General features: G+C 31.0%; 11 protein-coding genes across 11 annotated transcripts; 6 read left to right on the top strand and 5 right to left on the bottom strand.

Annotated features, from left to right (window-relative positions):
* Nucleotides 1-202: 202 nt before the first annotated feature.
* On the top strand, nt 203-1,390 carry PPL_00993 (sialidase family protein; the record flags this gene model as incomplete). Its single annotated transcript, XM_020572011.1, has 2 exons — nt 203-1,063; nt 1,319-1,390. 2 exons carry the CDS (start codon nt 203-205, stop codon nt 1,388-1,390), a joined length of 933 nt encoding a protein of 310 aa, XP_020437869.1.
* Nucleotides 1,391-2,080: 690 nt separating this feature from the next.
* Nucleotides 2,081-3,186, top strand: PPL_00992 (uncharacterized protein; the record flags this gene model as incomplete). Its single annotated transcript, XM_020572010.1, has 3 exons — nt 2,081-2,246; nt 2,319-2,923; nt 3,004-3,186. 3 exons carry the CDS (start codon nt 2,081-2,083, stop codon nt 3,184-3,186), a joined length of 954 nt encoding a protein of 317 aa, XP_020437868.1.
* Nucleotides 3,187-4,949: 1,763 nt separating this feature from the next.
* On the top strand, nt 4,950-5,828 carry PPL_00991 (class I SAM-dependent methyltransferase; the record flags this gene model as incomplete). The annotated part of the gene is made up of 1 exon (XM_020572009.1): nt 4,950-5,828. One exon carries the CDS (start codon nt 4,950-4,952, stop codon nt 5,826-5,828), a length of 879 nt encoding a protein of 292 aa, XP_020437867.1.
* Nucleotides 5,829-6,168: 340 nt separating this feature from the next.
* On the top strand, nt 6,169-10,407 carry PPL_00990 (COBW domain-containing protein; the record flags this gene model as incomplete). The annotated part of the gene is made up of 7 exons (XM_020572008.1): nt 6,169-6,373; nt 6,446-6,855; nt 6,919-7,872; nt 8,541-8,563; nt 9,305-9,341; nt 9,373-9,509; nt 10,242-10,407. The coding sequence occupies 7 exons, from the start codon at nt 6,169-6,171 to the stop codon at nt 10,405-10,407; spliced, it is 1,932 nt and encodes a 643-aa protein (XP_020437866.1).
* A 1,670-nt stretch (nt 10,408-12,077) lies between these two features.
* Nucleotides 12,078-15,198, top strand: PPL_00989 (PAP/25A-associated domain-containing protein; the record flags this gene model as incomplete). The annotated part of the gene is made up of 4 exons (XM_020572007.1): nt 12,078-12,411; nt 12,593-13,758; nt 13,835-14,137; nt 14,245-15,198. 4 exons carry the CDS (start codon nt 12,078-12,080, stop codon nt 15,196-15,198), a joined length of 2,757 nt encoding a protein of 918 aa, XP_020437865.1.
* Nucleotides 15,199-15,340: 142 nt separating this feature from the next.
* On the bottom strand, nt 15,341-16,815 carry PPL_00988 (uncharacterized protein; the record flags this gene model as incomplete). The annotated part of the gene is made up of 2 exons (XM_020572006.1): nt 15,341-15,410; nt 15,572-16,815. The coding sequence occupies 2 exons, from the start codon at nt 16,813-16,815 to the stop codon at nt 15,341-15,343; spliced, it is 1,314 nt and encodes a 437-aa protein (XP_020437864.1).
* A 327-nt stretch (nt 16,816-17,142) lies between these two features.
* PPL_00987 (trichohyalin-like protein) lies at nt 17,143-18,822 on the bottom strand (the record flags this gene model as incomplete). The annotated part of the gene is made up of 1 exon (XM_020572005.1): nt 17,143-18,822. One exon carries the CDS (start codon nt 18,820-18,822, stop codon nt 17,143-17,145), a length of 1,680 nt encoding a protein of 559 aa, XP_020437863.1.
* A 327-nt stretch (nt 18,823-19,149) lies between these two features.
* PPL_00986 (uncharacterized protein) lies at nt 19,150-19,527 on the bottom strand (the record flags this gene model as incomplete). Its single annotated transcript, XM_020572004.1, has 1 exon — nt 19,150-19,527. One exon carries the CDS (start codon nt 19,525-19,527, stop codon nt 19,150-19,152), a length of 378 nt encoding a protein of 125 aa, XP_020437862.1.
* Nucleotides 19,528-20,141: 614 nt separating this feature from the next.
* PPL_00985 (uncharacterized protein) lies at nt 20,142-21,694 on the bottom strand (the record flags this gene model as incomplete). Its single annotated transcript, XM_020572003.1, has 3 exons — nt 20,142-20,399; nt 20,478-21,391; nt 21,517-21,694. 3 exons carry the CDS (start codon nt 21,692-21,694, stop codon nt 20,142-20,144), a joined length of 1,350 nt encoding a protein of 449 aa, XP_020437861.1.
* Nucleotides 21,695-22,177: 483 nt separating this feature from the next.
* Nucleotides 22,178-22,605, top strand: PPL_00984 (uncharacterized protein; the record flags this gene model as incomplete). Its single annotated transcript, XM_020572002.1, has 2 exons — nt 22,178-22,379; nt 22,460-22,605. 2 exons carry the CDS (start codon nt 22,178-22,180, stop codon nt 22,603-22,605), a joined length of 348 nt encoding a protein of 115 aa, XP_020437860.1.
* A 149-nt stretch (nt 22,606-22,754) lies between these two features.
* PPL_00983 (FNIP repeat-containing protein) lies at nt 22,755-24,241 on the bottom strand (the record flags this gene model as incomplete). The annotated part of the gene is made up of 3 exons (XM_020572001.1): nt 22,755-23,172; nt 23,358-23,844; nt 23,983-24,241. The coding sequence occupies 3 exons, from the start codon at nt 24,239-24,241 to the stop codon at nt 22,755-22,757; spliced, it is 1,164 nt and encodes a 387-aa protein (XP_020437859.1).
* Between the last annotated feature and the right edge of the window lie 310 nt (nt 24,242-24,551).

The following is a 24,551-nucleotide window of genomic DNA, read 5'->3' as shown; positions in this document are numbered from 1 at the left end:
ATTTTGATTGCATCGAATTTGATTGAATATGAAAGACAAAAACTATAAATAACAGTAAAGAAACAAGTAGAAAATCAAATCAATTCAATATTATTAATTCTAATTTCAAATACATTCTTTATTATATTCAAATAAATAACCTAAAAACAACCAAATAAATATTTATTTATTTTTCTTTATTTAATAATATAACAATTAAAATATGAATTTTAAACCAGAAACTATAATAACAACTCCAAGCTATTATGGAATTACTGATTCACCAGCCTACATACAATTAGGTGGTACAGTGTACTGTATTCATCATGGTTATGAAAATAATCATGAGCTTTGGTACACCAAATCCAATGATTTAATTACTTGGACCGCTGATGCCCAGTTTGTAGATGTACAGACGACATTCTCTCCAGCTGCTATTGTGTTCAATTCAATTATATACGGTTTCCATAATGGAAGTCCAAATAGTAGTGGTGATCTGAATTATGTAAAAGTGACTGGTAACTCTGTGACACAGGATAACCCAATTCATGGTCTTCCTGAATGGAAATCGTCCAATTCACCATCTGCAACGGTTTTCAACAACCTTATGTACCTTGCTTATCATGGACCGAATAACAATGGAAAGTTGCTACTTGCATCCTCACCCGATGGTGTAGCTTCCAATTGGAGTTATAAAGAAGTACCGGGTATCACAATAACTGGATCACCATCGATGGCAACATTCAATGGAAAGATATACATTGTATTCCGCAATACCGCTTTGGGTAATGGTGTCTATGTTACAAGCACATCAGATACCAACACTTGGACCACTCCAACACTCATTCCAAATGTCCAAGTATCAGGTGATCCAAAACTAACAGCCACTGCAAGTAAACTGGTTTTAGTACATCGTCATCCAACCAATGCCAAACTTCATGTTGTCACATGTAACAATCTTGGTGTTTGGTCTGCCGATCAAGTTGTCAACACAAGTGATATGTTTCAGGATCCAGGTGTTGGTGTTTTCAATGGTAAAGTTATCGTTGGTTTAACCATAAGTACTGACGCACATATGCATTTAGTTAGTGAACTATAATTATAAAATAAAATAAAACCATTGGTGTACTACATTCCATTGGTGCATCATCATCGTGGTCATCGATTATATTTTATTTAATTCTATTATTACTATTGAAATCATCCAATTGATCAATAAAAACATTAGTTGATGACGAAAAACTACTGTTCTCTCGTTTGACATTCTTGGTATTTAATATCACTTGTATTGCACAGACTCTGACCAAGAGTACCTCTAGAGTTGATTTAGTATTTTAAGAACAACATTGTTCAACGAGCAAAAGTAATACCAAGTCAATCTCCAAGAGATCAAGAAGTACTTTACCAATAAAATCAATAAAAAGATTGAACTTTTAATATAATTTATAGAAAAAAAATATAAAAAAATATATAGTTTTTTTAAAAGAGAAACTAAATCTTTAATTGTGAAAATATGAACAATAATTGTGACTTTTTATTGAATTCACCATTAAATATAGAAAAAAAGTCACTGTCATTGTTCATATTTTCAAAGAAGACAAGAAGTCTTCTCATTTCCAAAAATAATGAAATAGAAAATAAATTAAATTATTTCTTGACTTTATACTCAAAGGTCTAACAAACCTTGAACTTCATACACAACTTGCCTCTGAATTTTCAAAAAGAAAAAAAAAGTTAAAAATAAAAAGATAAATTTATTAAATTGCAGTGAAATGTTATTATTTTTAATAATATAAAAAGTACATTATATTAGAATAATAAATATTTATCCATTGCTTCATTGATTCGAATAACATTAGAACAAAGTATTATTAATTTAAAAATCAAAATATTTTTTATATTTTTAACCCCACTTATTGACATTTTATTAAACACTTAAACACCACAACAGCAGATCCTTTTTTGGAATAAAATTAATTTCTTTTTATATTAATTTTTTTTAATTTTTAATTTTTTTTTTATTACAATCATATATCATCTATTATCATCTTTTATTTTTATTTATTTATATATATAGTAAGAATAAAATATAAATAAAAAAATGACCGAAGAATATGATAAAAATGTATTTATTAAAACATCGATTGCAGATATCATTAGTAAGGATCCATTAATTGCAGTTCCAAACACAGCAACAGTTGAAGAATTACTTAAGGTTTTACATAAACATAGTTTAACATCATGTCCTGTTGTTAATCCTGATACAGGTAATCAATTTTTAATTAATTGTTTTGTTTTTAAAAAACAATTTTATTTATTTTATAATTTTTTAAAAATAGGAAGAAATAGAGTAATTGGATTTGTTGATACAAATGATGTATTGGCACTTTTGGCAAAGTTAACAAAGAATGTTGACAGACAAACAAGTGATCTTAGATTAATTTCCATTGGGTTCTTGTCGTCTAGTGTCGCCAATATTATGGATCTGTCAAAGAAGGATCAATTCACTGTGGTTCTCGAGGAACAGAGTATGTTTGAGGTCATGAAGGTCTATGCCAAGGGTGTACATAGAGTTGCTTTGCTCTCTGTATTCAGTGACATCGACGATATCGTTAGTCAATCGTGTGTAGTATCGTTCATTGCCTCGAATGTAAGTGTCTTGGGATCGCTTGCCAACAAGAAGATCGAAGATCTCTTGGATCATTTGGTTCACCAATCGGAGTTAGTAACCACCAGTTCATCGGAGCTAGTTATCAGATCATTCCAGAAAATGAATGATGCCGGTGTTACCGCTGTGCCTGTGCTCGACCACGAGAATGGCTCAATCGTAGGTACTCTCTCTATAAACGATCTCAGTAGTATCAACGAAGAGAACATAGACCTCTTACTTCAATCAACAGAGAAGTTTATCTCTAGAAATGTTTTCATTGATCAAAACAAACATGTAAATATCTTTATTACTTTAGAATTATTAAAATTATTTTATCAAACAAAAACTAATTGGTTAAAAATCAATTAAATTAGAAACCAGCATATCCAATTATATTAGGTGTAAAAGATACATTTAAGGATGCAATTGAAATGTTGGCAAAATTCAAAATACACAGAGTTTGGATTGTCGATAGAAACAGAAAACCCATTTCCATTCTATCATTGACCGATGTCTGTAAGATTTTGACTGAACCTCCAACTGAATTAGCATCTTAAACAATATAAAGTTTAAAAATCCTTTAATACTGCTCAATTTAAGATATATCTTTAGAACCTCTCCTCTTCAAATCATATCAACAGTATAGTATAATCATCATGAATATCACTCATATTAATATAATAATAAAATTATTATTTAAATAAAATTTTGAAGTGTCGCCAAAAAAATTGACTGAATAAGAATTCATTATTTCTGATCAAGTTGGGAAAATAAAAGCATTGGATTGCTACGGAAACGTCGTCACTCCATTTTAACTTAACATTGGTATTCGTTAATTACATTACATTTTGTTAGACAGAATTATCTACCAATCATATATAACATTAGTATACTAGCAGAGTTGATGAATTGTTTGGCCAATGAAAGTATAACATACTTAATGCGTTTTTGTAACAATGTTTGGTAGTGTCGGTTCGTATCATATGAATAGACTTTTAACATAATAGTAAAAACAGTACTGTGGTGGTGTATGGTTAACCTAAGAGATTTAGAGAATTGTATTGGTATTTAAACACATTGGTACAACTAAGGTCTATTAAACATTGATTAGATTACTCTAGTAGGATATCATTGTTATACACTGTATTGGTATTTCAGAACTCCTCTACTCGATCACACACTTTTGATTGGATGATAGATTATTTAACAGATTGTCATAACGGTCATCAATTGTAACCACACCAACCACTTTAATAACATTTATAAAACATAATAATAATAATAACATTCATCTAGATCATCACCATCATCATCATCATTAAATCATCAAATGAATGAAGCAAATTTTTGATCATACACAAATAACTACTTTCAACACACACAAACACACAATCTAATTATTAATAGATCATTAAGAAAACAGAAACTATTGATAAATAACTTTTAACAAATTACATACACCTTAGCATTAGTATATATTGCTCTACTACTACAAAGAATCTTGATCTTTTAAATACAGTTGTATTTTACTTGTTATGGTGATTGTAGAACATTATTGCTATTACACAGAATCTAAAATCAATCCACTAACACACTCACAAACACCACAAACAAAACAATCACAAAAAAAATAAATACTGTGTATCAATTAATTCAACCCAGACCACAAGTAACATTCCACACATACATACAATCAATTAATTCATAACACACAAGCACACACACTAAACAAAAAAATGGTAAAACAATTGAAACTAAAAATTCTAATGATCTGTAAATACATAGCTTACCATCAGGATATATGAATTTTTTTTCTTTTTAATTAATCACCAACTGAAGTCTACATTATTAAAAGTGGTATTTTTTGTTTAAAATATCTATCTATTCGATCCAGAAAATCACCAACAGTTTCCTTGGAATTACCAACCTCCAACTACAATCCTCATAGTTTAAACTTTTGAAAAAAATAACAATATTAAAACAACCCAAAAAAAAGCAAGTCAAACAAACGGTAATTCAATGATGTTGGACATCACCGCTCTGGTTTCGACAACCTATAAATAGTTATTCAATTCTATCAAATAAAAATTGTAAATAACAATTATAACAATCCCAAAACTTTTTAGTTATTGGATACTAAAAAAAAACAAAACAAATAATCATTTAATTAAATATCATTGGAAATAAATTAATAATCAAACTTAATAGTAATTATCTTTTTTCTATTTATTTAATAATAAAATAATAATAAATAATTTCTACAACAATCTTTTATTTGCTATATTTTTTTTGTGTATTAAATTAATAAAATAATCCAAGAATGATTTCCAACGTAATTGTAATTAATAAAAATTCAACAACATGCGAGTATAAAGATCAACACGATCAAAAAGAACGTGCCAAATTATGGGGAGTTGCATCCACTGCATATAGACAAATTTTGAAACCAGTTGCTTTCACCACTCAATATTGTTTGGATGCTCTGGATCTCACAATTGGTAAGGACGTTCAGCAACCACTCAAACTTTTGGATGTTGCCTGCGGATATGGTGCCCTCACAATTCCTGCTGCCCAAAGAATTGCACCAGCTGGTGGCTCGATTATGGGCATCGATATCTCTCCAGGAATGTTGGAGCAACTAAAGATTGAATCCCAAGGTTTTAACAATATCAGTTCTGCTTGTATGAATGGTGAGGATCTACAACTGGAGGACAACCAATTTGACTATGTATACTCGGCATTCGGTTTGATCCTATTCAGCGATCGTGACAAGGGTCTTAAGGAGTTACATAGAGTTGTCAAAAAGGGTGGAAAAGCAACTATTACATCTTGGCCATATGACTGTGAATTCTTTACTTGGATGCAGAGATCATATCGTCGTATCTCTGAAGATGAGATGCCAGATGAAGCTATCAAGAGAATTACATTGGGTGATGGTGAATTTTTAAGAGAATCCTTTGAGAAAGCCGGTTTCCATTCATTCAAAGTACATACCTTCATTAAAGTAATGCCATTGCCAATAGATAATATGATGGAGTTCTTCAAGGAACATCCACTCATCAAAATGTTCCAATCATACTTACCAGTAGAGAAGAAAGATCTATTCCACTTTGCAATTAGAGACGAACTTCAATCAATGTTCCCAAATGGTAAAATGAATTTACACGTAAGATGCGCTGTCGCCATTGGCACCAAATAAAGTTTGTATATATTTAAATAACTTCCTCCTCAACTCCCCCAAAAACAATAAATCATTGTAAATAGTTTTTAAAAAAAAAAATAATAAAAGAAGGTTAAATATAATTCAAATGTTTACAATTGCTATATGATTATTAAAAAAAATCTAATACTTCGTCGGTCACTTCATTTTTTGACAGCAAAGTGAATTTTGTTCACTCTGTAAAAAAATCACGCCTGACTACTTCACTTTGCTTCACTCGGTTTTTCACAAAATTTCCAAGATCATCAGGTAACTATAAATACAAAACTGGAAATAGAATATAGTTCTAATATAACTATTACTATCCTTTTAAATAGAAATGTCACCATCTACAAAAAAAATTAAAAATAATACAAATAAATATCTTCAAAGAGTCCATTCTCTTAGAAAGAGAAACCAAAAGAAATTACCAGTTACTGTTTTATCTGGATTTCTTGGTAGTGGAAAGACAACTCTTTTAAATCATATTTTAAATAATCAAGAAGGCTTGAAGGTAGCTGTGATTGTTAATGATATGAGTGATGGTAAGTAAAATTAAATAAATTATAAAAATTATTTCTAATAAACTAATTTTTTTTCTATTTCTTTTAAAATAGTGAATATTGATGCAAGATTGGTAAATTCTGATTTCTCTATATCCAGAACCACTCCAAAAGAAAAGACTGTTGAAAAGATGGTAGAGATGCAAAATGGTTGTATATGTTGTACTCTTAGAGAGGATCTTCTCATTGAAATCCTAAAGTTGGCCAAAACTGGTAAATTTGATTATTTGCTCATAGAATCATCTGGAATTTCCGAACCATTGCCAGTTGCCGAGACATTTACGTTTGATGATGATAAAAACCAAGAGACCATTCACGAGTTGACCAAGCTTGACACCATGGTTACTGTAGTTGATTGCTCTACCTGGCTTTCTGAATACAATAGTAGTGAAACTCTACAAGATAAGAAGATGGCGGCATCTGAAGAAGATGAAAGAACTATTGTTGATCTATTAATTGACCAAGTAAGTACATTAACTATCTTTAAAAATCAAAAACAAATCAATACTAACTACAAAAATAAATAGGTAGAGTTTGCCAATATTATTATTTTAAATAAAATGGATTTGGTAGAGCCAAAAGATGTTGATTTAATCGAAGGATTGATCAAACACATCAATCCTGATGCCAAAGTTATGCGGTCAGAGTATTCTAAAGTGCCATTGAAAGAGATTCTCAACACTGGTTTGTTTGACTTTAAGAGAGCATCGGAGCATCCAGGTTGGCTACAAGAAATGAGAGGCACCCACACACCAGAGACTCTTGAATATGGTATCAGTAACTTTGTCTTTCGTGCCAGAAGACCATTCCACCCGATGCGTTTGGAGAATGTTATTATGAATGGTGGAAAGATATTCAATGGTGTATTACGATCGAAAGGATTTATGTGGGTTGCCACCACTCCTCAACTCATTGGACTCTGGTGTATCGCCGGTACCGGTCTGACTCTAACACAAGCAGGCTACTGGTTGGCCGACTTGGAGAAGCACGAGTACCCAGAAAAAGACATGGTCGAGTCGATCATGAAGTCATGGGTGGAACCACATGGTGATCGTAGACAAGAGGTCGTCTTCATTGGAACGGCACTCATGGACAGAGCATCGATCGAGAAGGAACTAAATGAATGCCTTCTCACCGACAAAGAAATGAATATGGGTGTCGAAGTTTGGAAGACATGGGAGGATCCAATCATGTTGGATGAACAAGAGGAAGTTGAAATTGAAGATCATGATCATGATCATGAAGACGATGATGATGAGGAAGATGAAGATGATGATGATGATGATGATGAGGATGATGATGAGGATGATGATGATAATGATGAAGAAGAAATAGATATTTCAAATGATTTTTCAAAGACTAACAACAACAACAACAACAACATTAAATCATCGTCAGTCAAAACAACAAATATGAATATGATTCAGAAGAAACTAAAAGATTTGAATCAAAACAAAAGAAAGCAGTCAAATAATTTACTAGTAAAACAACAATCATCAGCAAACAAGAATAACAACAAAACCACAACTTCAACAATGTCGCAAATAAAGAAGAGAATAGAGTCTGGAAAACGAAAAAAATAATAATTAAAAATAATTTAAAAAATAAAATAAAAAAAATAAAACGATTCTCACTTATTTATAAATAAATATGTTATTTTAAATTTGTAAGGTTGAATAACCTTTTAAATCACCAACAATCTTTATTTTTCTCACTTTTTACCTTACTTACTATTTATATTATTTTTTTATTTTATTTTTTATTTTGATTTTTTCGTTCGTTGAAATAAAACACATCAATGATAGATGAAGCTTTAAACAAAGTGTTAAGTATTTATTATTATTATTTTTTTGTTTAAAGGTTTTATTTACATCAAAAATAGTGTTTTATCTATTTAAAATTAAACGACTTCTTAACTTTTAATTTACAATAAACTATATTAAGTAAGTTCTCATTTTTTTCGAAAAGTTTTGTTTTTTTTTTTTTTTTTTGATTCAATCTTAGGAGGTAAACGAAAAAAAAAAAAAAATTCGAATTTTTTTTAAATTTCTTTTAAAACTAATTGTTTTTGGTTTGGACAAAATATGAAAGTGAAGTTTGGGTTTCAGATCCCAACACCATCACCCCACATATATGTTTTTTTAAAAAGAGAGAAATAATTAAATATTTGTTGTAAATTAGTAAATATTACATTGAAACATATCATATTTTAGAATATATATATATATATAGAAATAAAAAAAAAGAATAAATAAAAATAAAATAAAAAAACGAATATCAGAGTATTATATAATAATTAGATAGTTAGATAGATATATATATATATAGGCATAGAATAGATAAATCAAAAAACAATTTATTTTATATTTTATTTTGAGAGAGTAGCATCATTCTAAATAATTTATAAATTAAATTAAAAGTAAAGTAATAACGAATAAACGTTACGATAGCAGTAAGGAATCGTCTTTTATTTTTTAAAAATACGATAGCTGTTATTGTTGTTTTTGTTGTTTAACTAAACAGTAATCAAATTTATAAAAAAAGTAATCTGATCACTCACTCACTCACTCACTCTCCACACCACAATCATCATTGATCAAGCAATGAATCAAAAATCACAAGTTAATAATTTTATACTGAATAGACTAAATAATAATAAGTAGAACGGTTATATATCGAGTGAAATCAATCAAACTTTAATTTATCTTTGGTTAATCGGTTGATCGATTCACCTCAATTAATTGTCATTATCATAGCTAATATTGTCATTGTCTTTACCGCAGCATTTTGTTTCAATCGAAAATTAAAAAAATTGTTTTGTTTTGTTTTTTTTTTTTTTAATCTTATCGATGGAAAACAATATAATAATAACATATTGTGATTGACTGACCACACAAATATTAATAATAATAGTAAGAAAAAGAAAGATATATTTATGATTTGTAGAAAGGTAAAAATTTATAATTTTAGTTTTGTAATAGTATTATGTTACATTACGGTTATTGTCATTGACAACAAATCAAATCAAGAAATTTAAACAAGTGAAACATTCAACTATTTTATTTGAACACCACTATATTTATTCAGATTCCAAATATGCAACAATTCTAGCGATTTTGTAGATATATATGTAGTTGGAAATTGTAATTTCATAGACTATAGTAAAAAAAAACAACCATACACTATTTATGTTATAGTAATCAATATATATATATATATCCTGTTGACAACCATATTCATTTACACACACACTCACACACACACACATATACAGTAACCAGTGGGTTGCAAAAATGAAATCACAACACTCTTTTGGGTGATTGTTATAGTTGATGGTGTTAGAACTGATTTTTCATTTCAAAACCACACATATATGTGAGTTCTCACTCACTCTTTTAAAACATTTAAATTCAATTAGTTTAATTGTAATGGAAGTGGTTGGCACATAGTATAGATATAGTCTATGACTTTATTAGACACCCAGTATACTATACTACACTTCACTTCACTTCACTTCAAACTCAACAACAACAACACTTATATTGTGTTCACAGTCAGGTGGTGGTGGTGGTGGTGATAAAGTGCCTACCAATACCATTAATCTTATCTTTTACTACTTTTATCATCATTTATAAATTCACTTTAACTCTTTTAGATATAATTAACACAACATCCAATCATCACTCATCACTCAACGCAACCAACCCCTTTTTTGAATGCAATACCAAATCAAATATATAAATGAAAAGTAGTATTTGTATATATAAATAAAAGTGTATGTGTTGGTGGTGGTTTCTATATATATGTGTTGTGAGTTTCAAACAAAAGATGAGAATCTAACTTAGTGAAGACAGTGGAGCAAAGAGCAAGAGGAACAAGAAAAAGATGAAAAATACAAACATATTCAAACAAAAAAAGCAGATTTCAATAATTATCTCTACAACAACTACAACAACAACAATAACATTGAAATGCAAAATCAAAGCAACCAAAAACAAGATTGGTTTACTCTTTAATCATAATATCAATCAGAATCTAATCTGAAACCACATAGCTACAGCATTATCATAGTCAAATTGGTTGTTATTACTTCAAATTGAATATCCTAAACTAAACCAACCAACAACCAAACAAACAACCAATCAAACCACCCACTCTTATTATATAATTATAATTAGTATGCTTCATTATAGAGGTGGGGTGTGCACACTTTGTGGCTCCAACAAATGCTTGGTGATTTGCCATCAAAATTATAATTATACACAATAGTGAAACTGAAAAAGAAGGAAAGAAAGAAAGAAAAAAAAAAAAAAAGAAACAAATTAATTAAATTAATATTTTAATTTATGAATTTATTCAATTTATTTATTTATAAGCAGCGCTGCTTATTAAAATCTTGTTACCTCTTGTGAACACAGTGTACCCCTTTGCTTTACTGAAACACCACTACCAAAAGCAATCATTTTAATTGTCTGTCTGTCAGTCTCTCTGTTAATATCAAGCATTTTAACTAAAAATTAGTTAGTTATTTATTTATTGCACATTTCCTAGTAGTACTACTATTTGTTGCATTTATTTTTAATTTTTTGGGAATTAGATATAATTATATAACCTCTCTTTTTTTACTTTATTATCTAAATAAATAATAATTATAACAATAACAATAATAATATTCAACAAAAAGACAAATATAAAATAATCTATTAACAAAATCAAACAAAAAATCAACCAACCAAACAATCATTATTCATTAAAATTTGATAATTTATGATATCAAATTGCTATCTTCAGTAGTTGTTGCACCAACAAATAAAACAAACCAACTTGTTGACAGTCAAATAACAAGACACCCTACACAAAAACAACCAAACTATACAAACAATAACAAATATTTTTTATATTTTTTATTTTAAAAAAAATTATATATTTTTAAAATAAATATTATTATTTATATATTATATTTATTAATAATAATAATTCAATTAAATATTGCTTTATCTCCATTAATAAAACAATAATAATCATAACAATAGTAATATCAACTATAACAAATTCAATCAAAATATCAAATTTGTTTGGTTTCTTTAATGATTTATCATCATCATTTATAAACAATTTTGTTTTTCGGGTTGCAAAGTTAATATCAATATCAAATCACAATCATCAATCTGGTTTGGTTGCCCATTTTTCTAAGAATCACAAGCAGGCTCCTTTTGTCGTCATTTTTTTTTCTCTTGATAATTCTAATTGTGTGCTGTGTGCTTGTAACATTTGATTTTTATTATTTTTCATTTTCATCGTTCTATTGCTTCTGCAATCATTCATCCAAACAACAACAACCAACAAAAAATTAATTAATAATCAAAAAAATAAATTAAATAATAATAGCTATTAGTCAGTCAATCAGTCAATCACTTCCTATTTCATTTATTAAATAGATATAAATTTAGTTTATCAACTTAACTACTTATCATCACCATCAAACATACCAATCATTTTAATAATAATATTGTTAGAGTTTGTTTTACAGTTGGGAGATGTATCGATTTCTCTGTTAGACGGAGGGTCGATTTACATTTCCACAAACAAAACATCAAAATTGATACTCTTAGTCATTTCATTTTATTTCCTTGCCAACTATTTGTTGTTTCATTTCGTTCACTTTATGCTTGTTGAAAATTCCTATATGGCAATGATTGCCGACCACTACAATCAGATACAATCGAAAAATATTCAACAAAAACAACAACAACAACAACAGCAGCAACAGCAGCATCATAGTAATTCAAATACTAACAATAATAACAATAATAACAATAACAACAGACCCAATAGGATGCTCAAGAGAAAGAAATCACCAAGGTCATCTGGAAGTTCTCCATCGTCATCACCTCCAAGCCATTCCGTGATTTATGAGACAACCGACAAGCCTCTATTTGGTGGTGATCTAATCAACAACAACAACAACAACAACAACAACAACAACAACAACAACAACAACAACAACAACACTAGTAGTAGTAATACTAATAGTGGCAGCAGCAGCAGCAGTAGTAGTGGTGGTAGCAGCAGTGGAAACAGTTCTCCAGAGCACCATTCACACAATAGCAGCAGTAACGACAACAATAACAACAAATCAAAGTCAAACAGTATATCAAAATCTCACATGACTGAAACACCATCACCAACCACCTCAACAAGGAAATACAAGTCAACTAAAAAACAACCAAAACCAGCTATACGAAGAAAAAAAAAAAATAAATAATAATAACAATAACCAACAACAAACTTCATCACAATCACCATCGACCGCTTCACAAACTACAACAACAACACAATCATCTAGTACCCGTAACAACAACAATAATAATAATAATAATATTAATATTAATAATGAATCGATTGCTGTAGCTTCCGTCGGTAATAACAATATCGACCAGCAGAAACCAACCGAGAAGAAGCTAGAAGATCTTCATTTGAATTCAAGTCTAAATTCAATAGATACCAATACTACCACTGGTGGTGCACCCAACAGCAGCAGCAGCAGCAACACTGTTGAGGACCCAGCCAACGGTAAAACTTCACCAACCTCTTTGCCGATGAAGAAGAAGCAAAAAGGATTTTCTGACCAACAAATCGTTGAGAATCAACAACAACAACAACAAACATCGTCCGATATGAAATCCATCATCATTGTCGATGATGTTCAACAACCACCAAGCACAAACAAACAAACAACACAATCATCTACAAATAGTATTTATGAACCACAATCAGTCAATCTGATACACCAAACAACAACAACAACAACAGCATCACCAAATACTAGCAACAACACCACCAACACCACCACCACCTCCTCCAAAACAAATAGTAACAACGATCCTTTGTCATTCGCAAATCAAGATAATGAATTTATACCTTTATATAGTAATAATGTACAAAATCAACAACCATTACCATCTAACAACAATCAACAAAAACAAGAATCCGAACAAAACCAACTCAACCATTTAAATCATAGCCATCACAAATCAAATAGTTATAATAATAATCATCATGAAAACCAACATCATCTACCATCATTTAATAACAATGTCAACAATCATAGACTATCAAATATGATTCTCAACAAACATAACAAATACTACAAAACCAACGACCTTTATAAACAACTGTCCACTCTGACACCACCGTTGTGGCTACAGGGCTATTGCACAAGCGACGACCTTCCAAATCTCGACCTGGAGAAGGAGATCGAACTCTTTTACCAATGGCTGGTTCCAACTCAATATGAAAACCGTATGAGACAAAAAATTGTCAATGACATCGAAGCTATCGTAAAACAGAATTGGCCAAAAGCAAAGGTAACTAGTAATAACTTTCAACAACTTCAATCAATTCATATTAATTGTTAATTGTTTATCATATATATTTCTATAGGTTATTGTTTTTGGTTCGTTTTCTACAGATTTATGTATACCTTCGAGTGATATTGATATTCAAATCTCTGGTATTACCGAGGTTGCATCAGGCAATGGAAGAACCTACTCCAACCCAATTAATGATTTATATAATACACTTAGTAAGCATCATCAAAGAGAGTTTACCAACATCCGTTTAATAGCTGCTGCCAAAGTACCAATCATCAAAATGGCGCACAAGAGTACTTGGTATAATGTCGACATTTGTTTTGATACTCCAAATGGTATCGAAAATACAGAGATCGTTAAACAGTTTTTAAGGGTAAATAATTTATTATAATTTGAACATCACACCACCTATTCTGGATGTTGTATCATTCAGCTGAATATTTATTAACATCTTTTAATTCTATTTTATATTTTCTCTAGAAATATAAATCAATGAAGATATTGCTGTTGATTCTAAAGTATTTTATGTTCCAAAATAATATGAATGAGACATACAGTGGCGGTATTGGTTCGTATGCTTTGGCTTTGATGGTTGTCAGTTATATACAGTTAAGATATGCTTCGATGGACCAAAGAGTGCACCACAAGAGATCAAACTACCAACACGACAGTGAAAACCATCGTCACGCAGGCAACGATACCGACTATGGAAAGATGATCCTCGACTTTTTCAAGCTCTATGGTCAACTCTTTCAGTATACCCGTCACGGTATCTGTTTGAACAATGGTGGCTTCTACTTTAAGAAAGGCGAGCAATACGGTATCTATTTGACAATCAGAGATCCTCACGATGCCAACAACGATGTCGGTAAGAACAGTTTCAACATCTCGTTTATCCGTGGTGTATTCTTCAATGCCATGCTCAAAATGACATCCGACGAACTCCTAAAGGATAAATACTCTGCCTTGAAGTTCCCCACTATTCTGTCGCGTCTTATCGAGGAGCGTCTCGTCGAACAACAGGCCAAGGACCGTAACAATGTCATTAAAGTAGCGAAGCAATTGGAGGAAATGGGCAAACTTCCACAGGTCACATCGCAATCTCCAATACTCAGTGCCGCTGACAACAACCTTCATCAACAACCACCAATTGGTCAAGCCAACTCACCAATTACTATATACTCATCACCAACCAACAACTCCAACAGTAATAACCACACTGAATTTGTAAATATCACATCCTCATCCTCAGAAGAGTACTCTGAAGATTCGATTCACTCCAACGACTCTGGATCAGATATCCAAAGCTCATCCGATTTCTATTGTTCTTCTGCAGAATCTGGTTCCGACTCTGAATCGAACGATTCTACCTCAACTAATTCACAAGATGATGATTCCAGCTCTAATCAATCCTCAAATTTATATGGATGGTAATAACCACAACCTCAACATCAACAGCATATAATAATAATAACTTTTTACAGATACATAAACTAAAAACAAACAAAAAAAATAACAAGTAAATTCAAAAGAAACCAAAAAAAAAAAAAAAGAAAAAAGCAAAAACCAATCAGTGTTATAGCTCGACATCGATACAAACAGACCACTCATTCACACAATCAAATAACACTACAACGATGTTGCAACTTTAAAAGAAATAAAAAAAAGAAAAGTAAAAATACAATGTGGTTAAAAAAAAAATAATATATATATATATATATATAACGAGTTTATTAAAAATTTATTCTTTGAGTCCAAACAGATTGATTTAATTAATGATTTCTATTGTTTTTTCTATCCGAAAAACATATAGACCAATAGTTTGAAAAATATATAACAACCCAAGAAGAAAGCTAGGAAGAAGTATATTGGTGAAAAGATATGAATATTCCACTCATCCAAACTGATGATTGCTTTATCTTGTCTGATTTCCTTAACTGAGAAGGGTCTGATGTAACTCTGGGGTCCATAGACGTACCAACGAGTTCCTGCCTTTCTTGTGACTGTCTTCATTAGATTACCTTCCATGAATGTATCCTCGAATTCCTCTAAAGCGGTAACATAGATAGCATCCTCTGGCATTAAAACCTTGGCTGCTTCCAATGTCACGATTTTTTCACCTGGCTTTAAGAAAAAGTTGCATGGTCCAACGATTTGCTTTTTCTTTCCCATTTGATTGACACCATCCTCATCCTGGAAGTCACTAATCACAACGAATTCGTTCGATGCTAAAACGGTAATGTTCACCACCGATTCAATCTTGACTTCTGGTGGTGGGATATATAGTGGTGTTTGTTCGTTGGTTAGTAACCAACGCTCTCCTTTCTTACGTTCGACTCCATTGTCGTCGAATGTCTTCATTGCTTGAACTTGAACAGCAGTCTTTTCGTCGAGAACGGTTGCCTCCATTCTCTCAACCACTTCTTCATATGGATCGACAATGAATGCACCCTCAGCAGTCACAAGCCATTCTTCACCACTTTTACGCTTCTTATTGTCTCTGTCAGTAAAATCGATTTTGGCGCGCAGCTTTAATGCCTGATGCGCCTTTAAAATGATTGCTTTGACGGTTTCTATTATTTCCTCATCGACATTTGGCTGGTAGGTTCCCGGTCCCTTGAATAGCCACTCGTCACCGGCTTTGTGTGGTTTTCCATTGGATACACAGTCACAGAGAGCTCTTAGCTTGATTGCCTCGTTGTCCATCACAACCTTCATAGGGAGGACTTTGTCACCGACCATCTTCTCTCCTGGATACAAAGGGAATGGGTCAACTTGTTCCAATCTGATTTCTCTTTGGCCAAATTTTAACTTTGCTTGTCCATGTTTGTCCAACTCTGGATCTGTTTGATTTGATTTTAAAATTACAGGGTTTTCAATAATACAATAGTGTTGTTTTGGAATGATGTGCATCTTCACTGGACCAGCCTGAATGGTTTTTTCATGCTCTTTGCATAAATAGGTTATTGGTCCAATTTGAAGTCTTGTTGTATTTAAATTAGTATCTAAAATATGGATATAACATTGTGGAGGTATTTTAATAAGATTCATAATAATATGAATAACTATTGAATTAATAAAATGATGGTTGTAAAAGTAAAAGTGAAATGACTGATGATTATTAAAAATTAATTGTGAGGCTATATATAAAAATTAATATTAACCCCCATTTTCCAATTTTTTTTTGTGATAAAACGGAGAAAAACGCCAAAAGTGGTTTTGAGTCACCCATTTCCACTAAAACTTTTTCAAGATCAATTATCTAATCATTTTCACAAAAATTTAATTTAAAAAAAATAAATTGTTTATTGTGTTGTTGCAAAAAAAAAACAAAAAAAGGATTATTCTCCTAAGTCACCTTTTTGATTAACCTCTGAGTTATTTTTGAGAGTTGATGTCAAGAAGATTTTGAATGGCAACTGAAATATCGTAATTGCTTGCTTCCCATACGTATCCAACGATCTCTGGCGAGGTTGCTGAGAACATTGAACGGAGGTTCTCCAAGGCTTCGTTCTTCTTGGCTCTGGCTGGGGAAATGGTTGGTTGAGATGATAGTTTTGGTTGTGCAATCATATCAGCTTCAGTTGGCATCACTTGTGAAACAACAAGTGGTTGACATTGAGATGAGGCAACAAAAGAGGCCAAGTTTTCGAAAGTTGGCTTTCCAGTATTTGAACAGTCTTGACCTTGTTGAGGCTGATTGTATCTGGCGAATGGTGGTGAGTTTTGTCCAGACAATGGGTATACAACTGGGAAGTTGGCAGTGAATGGGTATGAGGGTGGTGGTGATGAGGGTGGTGTTGTTGGAACGAATGGTTCTTCGCCATTTAGCTGTTGTGAAATTGGATCACTGAATGGGTTGTAATAGAACGGGTGTTTTGTGAGGTTTTGGAATGGTGAAGATGGTTTGTGAATGTCTTGCTCATTGACTTGCGATGGTGCTGCATTTGTTGCAGTGAATCCAAATGGCGCAACCAACTCTGGCTTATAAGATACTGGGAGTGTGCTTGGAATTGGCACAAGAGGTGGCTTGACTTGTGACATCTTTTCTTCTTCACTCAACTTTAAAACCGATTGGAAGTCTTTGAGAAGATCCTGGAAAATCTCGGAGCTGGCAATCTCCTTTTTGTACTCGGTTGGTTGATTCTTGAGTTCCAAGAGAATCGAATTGATACGGTCTTGGTATTGCTTGTGCTTCTCTTCGTCCAACTTCTTCTGGGCGAGCATCTCTTGAATACGTTTCTCTTGCTCCTCGACCATCTTTCTCAATCTCTCACGCTCTTCAGCCAAACGTCTCTCTTCTTCTTCTTCCTCTCTCTTGATACGCTCGATTCTCAATCTCTCACGCTCCTCAGCCAAACGTCTTTCTTCAGCTTCCTTTCTGGCACGCTCCTCAGCCAAACGTCTTTCCTCAGCTTCCTTTCTGGCACGCTCTTCAGCTACTCTCTTTGCTTCTTCTTCGGCCAAACGTCTCTCTTCTTCCTTTCTAGCACGCTCTTGCTCGGCGAGTTTCAATTTCTCCAATTGCAAAATTCGTGCTTGGATCTCATCTTCTTGACGCTTGATCTCAGCTCTGTTCTTCTCCTCTTCGATTCTAAGTCTTTCCACTTCGATTTGCTTTGCCTTTTCTTTCTCGCGTTCCTCTCTCTTTCTGGTCTCGACGTCTTTTCTGCGCTTGACCTCTTCGACAATCGACAACTCGTGCATTAAATAATTGACAGTGTCTTCGACAACCATCTTGTACTTGGCGAGAGCACTATAGTACTTGGCATCGGTGAACGACTCACCAAAGATATCCTTGACTTCTTTGAATGCCTTGTCTTTTTTCTCGTTTTGTTGTTTCTTTGCTTCCAAAACCGCTTCTATATGTTTCTGTTCCTTTTCAAGTGCATCGTGTCGCTTCTGTAAAGTGTCTAAAGCTGCATTTACATCCCAATTATAACGGTCGAGTGTTGCATATAAAAAGTGATCTTTGGTGAACAAAGGAAACATGATTGCAACCTCTTCAACAATCTTTGGTTTATCAATTACTCTATTATTATTATTATTATTATCCATTTTTCTACTACTAATACTTTTAAAAATAATAATAACAATTAATTAAAAATAAATAAATATATATATACAAATAATTTTAATATACAATAATAATAATAATAAAAAATAATATTAACTTTTGGTTTTGTGTGAAATTTAAAAGTTATTGAGGGAGGTGTTGAGTGCAAACAAAAATTAAAAATTCCATTTATTGGAATCAAATTCCCACCAATTTTTCTCAACTATTTCGGAACTAAGAGTTGTTTTTTTTGTGTAAGATTGTGAACTTCAAAAGATCTGTTAAAAAGTAAACTTTTAAGAAATAATTGAGGTTTTAATTTTATTTTATTATTTGAGGTCGAGAGTAATTATTTCATTATTATTATTATTAATATTTTCTTGTTCTTCTTGTTGTCGAATGTTTGAATAAATTTGGTCATTACTAAAAAGTTGAGATTCATCACTCTTTTCATCAGGAAGTATTTCGATGTATTTAAAGTATTCGCATGTCTGATAGCATATCGATAGGTCGATGAAACAATTCGGTCTGAAGGACCAACGGCAAAGAAAATAAATTTCAACACAATTATCTTTACAGGGTTGATCGATAACTTTCTCTTCTTTAATAATCTCTCCATAGCCATTGGCACACTCTATACTGTACATTAAAATTACAAATAAAATATATATTAAAAAAGATACATTTCTAAATTTTACATAATCCATTTTTAATTAACAGAATCTTTATCTCTATAAAAATACAATCTAAAAGTACAACAAAAATAATATCTCTTTTTTTTTTTTTTGATCAATCATTATTGATTATTTATATAGATAGTTATTTCTCGAGATACTTTTATTAAATATATATCATCATATAAATAAAAAGATAATAAATTATTGTAGAATACCATATTAATAAATTCTAGAAGGCATTAAACACACACATTCATATTTGTTTTTAACACAATACACAGAATTATTTAAAAAAAGTTTATAAACTTTTGAAATTTCTTTTTGATCAATCTAATTAAATCTACCAGAGAAAGAATCAGTATTTATTTATATTTAATTGAATTATATTAATTAAAAGAGCTAATGTCTCTTTTTTAAAATCATTCCATTGATTAGTGAACGACTAATTTTGAAAAAAAGATTAATATCCTCAAGAAGTACAGTTAACAGTAAATGCTAACAACGATTAGTTAATAGTTGTTGACAATTGCAATGTAATTGATAGAGAAGAAATTAGTTTAAATTAAAAAAAAAGTACCACTTTACAATTTCTCTTTAAAAAAAAAATTTATATATATTATTATTATTATTATTTATTTATTTATTTATTTTCTCAGTTCTCTCAATCTCTTTGCTTGTTGTCTTTGAGAGTAGTAGAATTTGAGATAATATTTTCCAAGAGTTCTTACTTGCCAGCCACCTTTATATACAACTTTTTCTTGTTGATCGATTGCAGCTAGAATCAATTTCATTCTCTGTTGACGATCTCTATTGAATGATTCTAAAATCTGACTGATTGACTCCGGTGATTGACTCAACATCTCTGATAATCTATATGCATCTTCAATTCCAATAAAATTACTCTATAGTAAACATGATAACAAACATAAAGCGTAAATTAATAGTTAGATATAAATAACTAAAGGATTAACTTTACTTACTTCGAATGAACCACTTGCTAACTTATCGGCGGCATCGCTAATTGCAACGATATTACCTGTCGATGAGATATAGGATTGCAAACGATGTTGATCGGATTTCTCGAGTTTCAAGTTCTCCGGCGCAGACTCTAGGAATGAGATAACGGTGTGTGCACCGATATCCTCGAAATCGGTGAATGTGTTGAATATCTTGTTACGTGCATTCTCTGGCTCGCCGATTTGGTTGAGCGGTCGCTTGAACGAACCGCTAATGGCAAGACGGTCGTTTGGCAGTGGGAATGTAAGCAAACGCTTCTCTGTTGCAAACTGTTGGTGTACGATCGCTGGGAACAAACTTGGCTTATTGATAACCGTTTTGAAGTGATAGAGTTGCTCTGCGTACTGTGTGGTCTGCGGTACGGAAGCGTCTTTCAACAGGTAGTTTCTAACAGGTGACGTTGAGAGTAGATCAGAGGTTTGTCCGTATCCCTCACTGCCAACCACCAAGTCGTAAGCTGCTTTACTTGTCTCTGAGTATCCTACATATATCTTTTGTTGTTGACCTTGTTGTTGTTGTTGTTGTTTTGGTAATGATAATGTAAGTCTTTGATCACCTTTTCTCAACTTTACGCTTCCCTCACCGGATTGTGGTGTGGAAAGACACTCTTGAAGTAAAGTCTCTACAAATGTCGCTTCTGTCAGTGCAAAAGGCAATATTGGGTCGTACTTTTCAAAGTTGCAACTTCCATAGATCTCTCCGTCTTTCGAGGTGACAATGGAAGAGGTAACGTCTTTACCCTTGCGATATATCGATTCGAATACACCGTTTTGTTTCAGTGCTTTCGATGCATTTGCACTTATCAAAATACCTCTATCTAATCTTGATCCTGTATCCACCAATTCACTTGAAATACCTTTCTTCTTTAGAAACAATGCTAATAATATAAATAGTTATATATATATAAATATCAATGATATGATTTTATTATTTAAAAGTTAAAATCACGACGATTAGATGTTATTGTTACTATTGTTGTTGTTATTGTTGTTAACTAATTACCTAATGAAACACCAGCTACATCACTACCATGAATCAAAATCTTTTTGTCTCTATTATTAAAACTATTGGTAAGGTTGGCTGCCGACTCTGATGAAGTCGAAAGTGATCTATAAAGAACATTGGTAACCGAAGTTACTGTTGTTTTATTCAGGCTTGAGATCTTTGACGACAACATCATTATTAAATCTGATTGATTGGTAGTTAGACGAATGCATTGCATCTGATCAGTTAAAATTTTACAAAAAAAAAAAAAAAAAAAAAATCAAAAAAAAAAAAAAAAAAAACTTTTAGATTTTTATTTTATTAAATTAAATAAAGTAATTATTAACCTATTAATAATATATAGTTGTACATATCGGTTTTAGAATAAAATATTTTAGAAAACAAAAACTTAACTTGTATGTTCAGGAAGTAAAATGATTTTGAATATCATCACCCCCAATTTTTACAAATTTTATACAGAAGGAAATAGAATAACAGAATTCTTTAATCTCTTTTATTTTAATATTTTTTTTACAAAAAATTATAAATAGTAATCTTTAGTGCAATAATCATATCATTACCAAAACAAACAATTAAATTAAAAATTAATAAATAAATATATAATATAAATATCCTTTTTTTCAAATATTTTATTTAAAAACTAATTATCCAATTAAAAATGTCCATAAATATTAGATCAAATATTGAAGCAATCATCAAAGGTATCGAATCCAACAAGATTTTGGATGTCTTTGAGAAATATTATGCTGATGATGTTGTGATGTACGAGAAAGGTGACAACACAAACAGAGTTGGAAAAGATCAAAACAGAAAAGCTGAAGAAGGTTTTGTCAATAATGCAACCATTCATGAAGTAAAACGTATGTATTATAAATTTTCATTTTAATTAATGAATTTAACTTAACAAAACAATCAATATTAATAATTATAATAAAAATAGTTCTTAAATTATTGGTTGATGGAAATAACACAGCCTATGAAATGTATATGGATTTCACATATGGAGGTCATAAAGCCACCAAGACTCAATGGGCAATCCAACAATGGAATAACAATGGTTTGGTGGTCAAAGAAGAGTTCTTTTAAACTTTATATTCAATCCTTTTTTAATTTAAACTATAACTGTATATACAATATATTAATATTAAAACATAACTAAATAAATAAATTAACAGTAATTTATAATATTTAAAAAAAATCAAAATTTAAAAATCTTTGATTAGATTGTATTTAAACTACTTGAATAGTTTAGCATTTATCTTTTTAACGATTGTCATGATATCTGCATTAACCAATTGATTCAATTGCTTGGTGGAAATGAATCCACCAATTACATTTTTCGTCAGTGCCAATGCGTAATCTTTTGATAGCAAACGGATGTGCAGTGCCTCGCCATCCTTCTCAATAATAATATTTTTAATGTGTGATGATATTGTCTCTAGGCTGTTGTGTTGGAAAAACTGAGTTGGTACACAAAGTGTGTCGATCGATGACAACAAGAAACCTTTAGGTACCACCTTAGTGTATCCCATCTCGTTGTCCTCTGTGAATCTTAAATATTTTATGGTGGAAAGCAGTGATTTCGTGGTAAATGAATTGAAATAGGCACCCAGCTCCAAAGTATGAGTGGAACTTGGTATCAAATCTCGCAAACTATAATTATAATACTTTCCAAAAATCAAAACTTTAAGTGTGTCCGGTAATGAATCCAAACGGTGATTAAATCTATATCCAAACTTTAAATAAACTAAACCATTTGGTAAAACACCTATGTATAATTTAATATTGTTAGATAACTTTGTTTTTTTGAAAGGCGTTATAACATCTCCCAGAGTCACTTTTCCCTACCTTTTGGTAATGATTGATTATAATATCCACCGAATGTTAAATGAGTTAAACCTGAAGGTAATATATTCTTCTTGATGAAACCATTGTAAAAATAACCAAATTCCAAGTGTGTGATGGTTTGTGGAAGAGTACCAAGCTCCAAACCCTGAACAAAGTGATCACCAAACTTTAGATATTTAACACCGATCGGTATCATTCCTGGTTGCAGCTTTTGATTAAAGTCATAGCCGAATATGAGTTTGGTTACCGACTCTGGAATGGCACCAATTTGAATCTTACTGTTAAACTCGTGGCCAAACTGCAAAAACACACAGGAACTTGGAATTAGATTCAATTTCAGCTCTTGATTGAAATCGTAGCCAAAATGGAGATGTGTTATGTGATTCGGTATCAAATTAGGTGGTATTATATCGTTGAAATTAGGGCCGAATCTTAAATGTGTTACAGTATTTGATATTCCCTTTATTAATTGTGATACTATTAAATTTAAAATTAAAATTAAATATAAAAATTAAAAATTAAAAATTAAAAAATAAAAAATGTGTTAATGAAAGGAAGGTTACTCCTATTTTTATATATAAAAATAAATAAATAAATAAATAAATTGATAAATACATTGATCTATGTCATAATATGGATCTATTATTTTCTTTCTCTCTGTAATATGCATTTGTTCAAGAAAAGATTTCATAAATATATAGCAACGATTGAAGTCTGATGGATTACGCATCATATCGTCTATTGGTAGGGTAAGATAACTAGATCTTTCCTCATACCATCTTTTAGAGGATATTACAAAACATATTTTATCTACTGTATCCAAATGTGAAATGATATACTTTAATATTAAATGTGGTACTTGTAGTATATCCATTTTTAATGATTTTTGAACGACAACCATTAATTTATATATATATTAAAATAAAATGTAAAAAATAAGAAATAATTATAATCTGATAGTATCTAATGATGCAAAAAAAAAAGTAAAGTAAAGTAATTATAAATTTTGTTTGTTTTATATAATTTTATAAATCTTTGTTTTATCTTTTTCTTTGTTTTTTTCGATTTTTTTTTTGTGATCGGCAAGCAGAAATTGGCTCTCAGTTTCTTTTTTTTTAAAAAATCATTTTTAATTGATCAATCACACCCATTCAACAAGATATACAAAAAGAAAAAAAAAGTGA

The sequence above is a fragment of the Heterostelium album genome, assembly GCF_000004825.1.
Source record: "Heterostelium album PN500 unplaced genomic scaffold PPL_contig1, whole genome shotgun sequence".
Taxonomy (NCBI): Eukaryota; Evosea; class Eumycetozoa; order Acytosteliales; family Acytosteliaceae; genus Heterostelium; species Heterostelium album.
This window is presented reverse-complemented; position numbering and strand designations above follow the sequence as displayed.